This window comes from Bidens hawaiensis, unplaced genomic scaffold, assembly GCF_021521415.1.
Source record: "Bidens hawaiensis isolate Kalapana, Puna unplaced genomic scaffold, B.hawaiensis_p1.1 tig00042396_1, whole genome shotgun sequence".
Classification (NCBI taxonomy): Eukaryota; Viridiplantae; Streptophyta; class Magnoliopsida; order Asterales; family Asteraceae; genus Bidens; species Bidens hawaiensis.
Window position 1 is genome coordinate 117,423 of NW_027505783.1, and position 8,757 is coordinate 126,179.

Here is an 8,757-nt window from a genome sequence, read left to right on the forward strand (position 1 = left end):
AAGAAAAATGACAACAATTGTCATTTTCAGTTAAGAAACTCAAAACTCATACAAATACTCAACCATGTGGTCCTTTAATTGCAACACTTATATAGAAGATTTTTTCTTATTATTACCTGTTTAAACATTTACAATCATTATTATAAAATATACATTGCATTTTCAATCATTATCATAGGATTTCGAATCTCACATGTTCACATTTAAATGGCTGAATAATTTTATTTTATTTTTTAAACGACCAAGAATTATCATAAATGGATGAATAATAATAGAAAAAGTTTTCCTTATCGATTAATGTATTTATACAAATATGTGTATATAATTTATTGTACTAAATTACAAGAATGCGTTAATAATATATCTATATTACATAATAATAAAGATAGGAAACCTTTTAACTGCATACTTTCTCTCTCCATAAGACGCTTATATATTAATTGTATATTATTAATAATAATTACTCGTACAGACTACACCGGTCTTACAATGCCGGAGCATCTCAACGCATTGGAGGGTTTGGCGGTTACAAACGCATCATTGAAGCGACCGATGGTTGCTTTACCCTGTCATTGAAGATACCACGGGTCCTGCCATAAAAATTAGGTTTCATTGATGGTGCTTTATAACACTCACACTCTTCTGTAATTTCTCATCATAATGTTGATGAAAAGCTTTTTTTTCTTGGATATTGATATAATATCTTGTGTGCGTGTATTGTGTCTCAATTGTCAATACACATTTTGTACATATTGTCATGACTGTGGACCATTAGTTTCGTATTTTCTTCATAAGTGAGATCTCTATAATGATATGTCATGGTATGAAAATTATAACCATCATCTAGACTATATATTTTAATGGAGATTGGAGAAGAACTACATATTCTATTCATTGTTTTTCATACGTACACTCTTTTAGTTTGGAACGTCAATCATATTATACTATAATTAAATTTTATACCATTAGTAAGCAACCAAGAAAAGATATCTTTACGAGAAATTCGGTTTTATGTTTTTTTCTAAAGATGAATTTTAACATCAATCATATTATACCATTATTGAATTTTATATATTTTTCTATTAGGTGTTAATTGTTTGATCTCCCTCTGCGTAATGTAAATATATGGCATTTTGATTGAGTTCTAATCAGGTATAACTGATAAGAAATTGGTTTCAATTAAACTTGTGCAACATTGGCTAAAAATAAGGGTGGTATGGATGAGTCTCGTGTGCGGTGGAGGAGACTACTACTTATAATAATGTGTTTATTATATGAATTCAAATAGTTATGTTTTGAGTTTAACTCAAATTTAGTATTGATTTGTAACAGGTTAGTATATTTGATGGCTCTATATAACCTAGGATCTTTTTCAATTTTGATTGTATTCTGTTTTGTTTTTCATGAGTCGAATAAATCAAAGTCAAGAGTCGCTTGAGTTAAGCAAACTTGTTTTTATTTGGTTGCGATTCTTGATTCATTTGTGATAATTTAACAGTTCCCACATACTTTTCTTTGAATTTCTGATTATGTGACTCACAATTGCGGAGTTTTAAATATATGAATATGTTTTCCCCATATTACATTTTCAATTATTAAGATGTTTATATGTAGACTAATACTTTTAAAATTTTGAATGATTGTATAAATTTCTTTTCAAATTTTACAAGATGATGTATGTGGAAAGTAAAGCCTTTAATATATTTATTTAAATTTATGTCAATGAATTTTTAACATTTTATAATATATTATTGCTAATTCTAGCAAATTATTTAGGGTTTACTGTGGCATATTATTTGTTATTGTAAACATATGAGCATTAACAGAATTAAAAAAGTGAATGTTTATGAATATAAATGAACGAAGGAGACGTGCTCATGTTTGCCCGTTATTAAATAAACATAAACGAAATTCCAACCAACCGAACCGCGGCTCACGAATTTCCATTGCGCCCCACTGCAACGCGCGAGCTTGTCTACTAGTTTAATAAAATAAACAAACTAGGTACAATTACGAACTTTTTATTAGTTTTTTTTTGTTAAACGGCTTTTATTTTATAATTCAACAGGTATATGTTTAAATTAGTTATATAAAAAGACGCTATTAATAGATAAGATATACAAATATTTGTATATAATTTTTCGAACTAAATTACAGAATGCATTAATAATATATTTAATAAAGTACAATTACGAAGTTTTTTATTAGTTTTTTTTTTGTTACACGGCTTTTATTTTTATAATTCAACATGTATATGTTAAAATTAGTTATATAAAAAGACACTATTAATATATAAGATAAGATTTTAAATAGGTGTTAATTAATAAGATAATGACACCTATTTGATTTTAATAAAAAAAATGATGTTACATTTGTTTTGTTGCATTGAGAAATAAGAGATTGTTAGGAAATAAGATTAAAATGCCAATATTGATATTTTGATCATGCATATTCCAAGAATGTCCATTAAAATTAGTCCCGCTTGAACATGTTCATGGTAGATCTCCACGACTGCCTTAATTTTTTTAAACCAACCATTGAGAGCCATGCGCCCCTATCTAGTCGGGCTACCCATTAGAGATTAGCAAATTCGGTATCGATACTGACTGGTACCGGTACCAAAGTTTTGAGTTTTGAGTTTTGAGTTTTGAGATCGGTACAGTAACAGTATTTCTCGAATTTTTACCTTCAATGCTGGTATGGTAGGAACCGAACCAAATATTTCGGTAGGGTACCAAGAATTTGAGATTTTCAGGATCGGTATTTTCGGTACTGGTACAGTACCGAGCTCATCCCTACCACCCACTATTGAATAATACTAGAAAACAGTGGGAGGCTGAAAGTTTTTTCAGTAAGTCAATGCTACAATAAACATAGAACATAGCCAACATACATTAACATTTGAGATATATAATTAACATAATGCACTAGTAATACAAAGTACATATTGCGACCGACAAATAGTGACACGACAGGCGTCACTAATGCATCATCGCAACATATATTGATGAATCACGTCAATCTGATCAATAAGTGTCAAGTTCTACGATCGTTGCTAACATTTATGTAACATGCTTTTAGGTTCTAAAATCATACATAATAATAGACAACCCCCTATGACAAGGGATGTGATAAAAATATCCCTTATGACCAGTTCTTAGACCGCAGCCGCAAACCTGTTCCTGTTCCACACCAGGGGCTGAAACTCTTCCACAACGGTTTCTTCAATCTTCTCCCATGGCATCTTGTGTTTAGCCATCTTTCTCTTCTTTGCAGCCACTCCAAAAGTATCTCCGGATTTCTATATATTATGAACAAGTTCAAGTAAATTTGCAAATAGTACAAAAGCAAGTGTTCAATATTTATATAGCACTACTAAACAAAAGAGTATCAAACAGATGTTTTTGTTGACAGTGTGTCAGTGAAGGCGTATACCGACAGAAATTTGTATGTAACTATTTACTAGAAAAACTGTTGTGGTGAATCTCATTCACAACAGTTTATTGGTTGAATTTACGCATAAGCCTTTATTAATGAATAACCACAAACTTTTATTCTTGTTCAAAACAATTGTTTCTGATGGTTAACCGATGGCAATCTGTCGGTAATTACTGACAACCAGAAAAAATGGTTGTCAGTAGTTTCATTTGTGACAGATTATAGACATTATTTACAAAAGGATCACTATTCACTAACAGACTACTTTACCAATGAGCCACGGACAACTTTTATATGGTCGCCCACTGACGAGCCGCATACTACTTTACTGACAACTTTTATCGACGACATCATTAGCGATAACATACCGACGGACACCTTTTTTTAACAGCTAATTTTTTTCCACTTTTCAGTCTTTCACCTCATGTCTCAACTGAGACTATAATTCCCAACTATTTGGTTTTAAGACATACACCTTTACCACTAGACTAAGCTAGTGATTTGACGGAGACTTTTTGACGGCTAAAAGTTTTTTTTTTTTTTTTTGGAAATAAGCTAAAAGTTTTGTTGATAATTTTAATACTTACCGACTGATTAATTTATTCGATTAACATTTTCCCATAAATTCGACACTCTTTTAAAGCTAAAAATTTCATCAGTAATCTGTCAGTGATACTCTTTTGTTTAATAATGCAGCAAAAGGTCGAACATATACGTACCTTGTAGCAATACCCCGCTTGAACATCACAAACCGGGTAATCACTCGGGCAACAAGCCGATGACCCCTTACAACACACGGCATTCGTATACCCACAACAACCATGGATCAAACAATAGTTATAGAACTCAAGGATGCAACAACACGTCTCAGAAGCCTGACAATACGAGAAGTCGCCACATTTGCTAGGCGTGGGAGACGGAGGTGGCGGTGTAGGTGTTGGACGTGGCGGAGAGGGTGGTGCGGGTGGAGATGGTGGTGTTGGTGCTCCATTGACAGGGTACATTGCTTCAAGATACATACCGCAAACACCGTTCTTAACGTTGGAGTTTCGGGCCATTAGTACGTAGCCATCGAGCCCCCAGTAGGTGCCCCATTGGTTCTTGACGATCCAGTAGTCTTGACCGTCTTGCGAACCGTAACCAACGATTAGCACTGCGTGGTCTAGGCTGTATAAACTGTTGGAGCATTGTCCGTTATATATACCCTAAGCCATATGCAAAGAAAAACACAAATTAACCTTTAGTTTTTATATTTTATTTAAAAGGTTACTTAAAAAGAAAAACATAAATCATATTTCATCACCAAATATCATTTTATAATTCCTAAATTTTCATTATTGTTTATTTAATATTTTACTTATTCAATCTGTTTAATATATGGGTTTCATCACCAGATGGCTTTATGTATAAATAAATGTTTCTTATGCATTTGATCCAAATTTATGGGTATGGGTCTCACTAAACTTAGATAGCCCTTAGAGCATTCTCAACTCATTCTCTAAAGTTGTTAAACCCATATAATTTAGGGTAAATTTTAAGAAAACCATCAAAATCACCTCTCCAATCCATTCCCTATTATATGGATGAGTTATATAGCAACTAAAGTAAATCCCTAAATATAGGGACTTATTTTTGATCCACACCATATAATATATCACATATCTACCAATCACCATTTACTATATAATAAGACAAAAGAGAATAAAATAATAAAGAATTAATTTATGGATTATAAATAGGGAATAGAATGTGAAAGAATTTTGAAAAATGATAGATAAATTTATGGAATAGTGTTTTTAGCTAAATTATAGGGAATATATATGGAATGAGATGTGAATGCTCTTAAACGGATTATAATATCTCATTGTATTAAAAATTAATCTCATTAAATATTTGCTATGAAAATCTTATAAAATAAGGATAAACTAAAAATTAATATCCGTTTTTTTAAAAGATACTATTTATAATTAAAAAATAATTTTATAGTAAAAAAAGCGGGTCATGGGTCTCACCAAACACAGATAGTTTTTAAACCCGATTAAAGCATCTCATTTAATTTGTGAACTTCTTTCATCATCAAATCCTAAATATATTATTAACTTCCTAACAATAAATAAATTTAAAATCCTAAAAAATATATGAATATTATAAACGCATAATATAAAACAACCTCGTAATACGAAAGATAAAAGCTAGTATAATATGTATATTTAACATAAAACAAGTCAGCCTTACCCCGGTGTAAAGTTGAAAGTCATAAGCTGAACCACAAATACCAATGGTAATAGGTTGTTGAGCCGCAGCACAAAGGACTGCATCTTCATTCGGGTCTACTTCCACAAAGCTATCAATCGACACAACCGATACTTTACTCTGGTCATATATTGAATAATTGTTAGTTGCACTATACTGTCTATACAAATATATACAAGTTGAAATAATAACAAATTGTATAATGATAAGTACCTTTGTTTTGTCGCATTTTCCATCGCGACCATTAGAGCTGGTATAAGGGTAAGCTTCTTCCGAATTGAGCCCACCATTTTTAATGACCCACCTAAATGCGGTGTCCATGTTCCCACCATCGCACCCATAATCATTTGTGTCACAATCCACGAGCTCTTGCTCGGAGAGGCTAATGAGCTCACCAGACGCTATTGCGTGGGCGCCTTCAATGGATCCGGTCACAGAGAATGCCCAACAGCTTCCTAAATGTGTAGTTAGACTTAGTATTAGGAGTATGGTGAACTATAATAAGTGAAAGCATTTGACAAAGTTTTGAATATATTTAGTCAAATTTATATTAACCACAGCAATACATCAACTATAATAATCTAATAATAGGGAACTATAGCTATACTTAATTTATTGTAAGCTAAAATATCGTTTTATTTAATAGAAGTAGGAAAACGGGAAGTTGCATTAGTAACTTGAATGTGTTACACTTATTGGTTATGACCTAGTGTGATAGTGAATTCAAAATGGTTCAAGTGTAAGTGTAAGATTATAGAATATTTTAAGTATAAAAAAAGTTTGTTATTTTTTTGTAACATTAACTTAATCTACCATTACACTATTGCTCAGGTTAGAATTTAAACCTCTTTTTTTAAAAAAACAAGTGTCTCTTTATCAGTGAGCTAGTCTCACTTTAGTGCGTTACTAACAATAAATAAATAAATACTTGAAAGTGTCAATTACTACGGGTGTTTCTCAAAAAAAAAAGTTGTGAAATAATATTTATTTATTTACCAATAATAACTTTATTACTTTCAATAGCTTAAAAAAATAACCCAAATAAAAAAAATAAGCTAGGAAATCACCTGCATATAAAATTATAAAATTTATAAATTTTTTATACTGATAGTGAAGATTTAAACACGCTATACATATATGAGATAATTACAATTAGGATGTTTAGACTTTGGTTTGTTGATTTTGATAAACTTATTTACTAAACCACTAACTACGGTTTCAAAAATGACAACCCATATCAGTCTAGCTCGGTGGGCCAACAGACAGTTCATTTTTAGCGGTTTGATAGCTAAGCTGATTTTTTCATGAATACAATATCTAAACATGCTTGTTTATTTCAAATACATAATAATAATAATAATAATAATAATAATAATAATAATAATAATAATAAATAAATAAAAAATAAACATCAAGTGTGGGCTTAACGAAATATATCAAGTTTAGATGGTTCACTGAACTCTTCAATCGTAACAGAAAAACCGAACCATATAATCTCAAGCCTGTCTAATCTACCGAATTTATTAGGTTTATGCATATTTCAATTCAACAATTTAAAACACCTCTGATCACAACATATACAAAATTATATTATGTTTTGCCTCCAATATATAAAACCACATGTGTATTTCAATTTTTCAACCACCAAATCCATAAAATGCCCACAAAAGTAAACCTAGTGAAAAAGAAATTAGTTATATCTTTTTTTAATAACTAATACTATTCCACCATATTTTATTCATACGCCCACAAGTATTTAATTTATTTAATTGTGATCGAATGTCATGCCACTTTGTCATGAAACAAAACTAGTGCTTGTAGAAATTAGTAATGATAACCAAGCTACTATTGATATTATTACTATTAATAATAATAATAATATTAATAATAATAATAATAATATTAAAAAGTGAATTAAATGCTTACCACACTGGCCTTGGTCCTTCATTGGTGTAACTACCCCCTTGTCCCTCCAATCCAAAGATGTAGGCGCATCACAAGTCCCTGAACTTAAAGTCATGTTCCTTTTTACACCCCCAAATTTTAACTTTTCGCCTTTTAGCCCCTTACTTTTCGAAAAGTACGTTTCTTTAAACTCCTCATTGCTTAAATCAGCAAACCTATTCAATCCAACCGTGTGATCCAACTCAGATTTCCTCTTTGAGTTTCTCTCCAATATGAACTTCAAACTATTGCGAAAGTTCTCGAGTCTCCGCTTCTCCTCCTCTTCATGTTCGTATACTTTTTCGTGTACTTCTTTCCATTTCAGGAATAATTCAGAGACTCTTTCAGTCGATAAGACATCGGTTTCTTCACCGTCTAGTATCGAGAACTCGGTTGGGATACTAGACGAAAAAGGAACCGATGACGATAATAAAGATGAAACATAGGTGAACAAAAGAAAAATAGTGAGGATAGAACTAGAAGTAGTCATTTTGGTGAGCATGTGAATCTTGAAATTGTGTTTTATTATATAGAGGATTGAATCTTTTGGTTGTCCTACCTAACACAGTGGACCAAATATATCTTTATTAGTAAAAGTACGAAAATGCCATTGGGTTGTACGATTGATGTGATTTTTGACATGGGTATTTTCATAATTTGGCAATGAGTGAAAAATATCCACATTGTTGTCTACAATTTGACCACATATTTTTTATCTTCACACATTAAATTCTCATATTGAGAAATAGGTAAATATATTTAGTATGAAATTATATTTTTACTTATAATGACAAAAACAAGATAGCTGACTTGATTGTAATATGTTTTTTAATAGGTAAAATGTCTGTAATTTATAATAAAAAGATTATTTATTTTTGACCTTCTACATAAACTAAAATAAACTGAAATTTAAATAAACTGATTTTTTAAACTTAAAAGAGCTTTTCAACATTAAAACTTAAATAATAGTTATACAAAAGTAAATAATATTATTTAAATTGCACTTAAACCCTAGTGATTAATTCAATCTCATCACGGGCAGATTTTAGCAAATAAAAAATCTGAAAGCTGTCGATTTCACTTACAATCAACGTCGGAGTTCAGAAGAGACGACAGACGGTG

General features: G+C 30.9%; 1 protein-coding gene across 1 annotated transcript; it reads right to left on the reverse strand.

Moving 5' to 3' along the window:
* Nucleotides 1–2,890: 2,890 nt before the first annotated feature.
* LOC143615306 (low-temperature-induced cysteine proteinase-like) lies at nucleotides 2,891–8,169 on the reverse strand. Its single transcript, XM_077088464.1, has 5 exons — nucleotides 7,618–8,169; nucleotides 5,905–6,146; nucleotides 5,674–5,811; nucleotides 4,158–4,643; nucleotides 2,891–3,301 (listed from the first exon to the last, which is right to left on the reverse strand). Exons 1-5 carry the CDS (start codon nucleotides 8,135–8,137, stop codon nucleotides 3,158–3,160), a joined length of 1,530 nt encoding a protein of 509 aa, XP_076944579.1. The 5' UTR covers nucleotides 8,138–8,169; the 3' UTR covers nucleotides 2,891–3,157.
* Nucleotides 8,170–8,757: the final 588 nt, after the last annotated feature.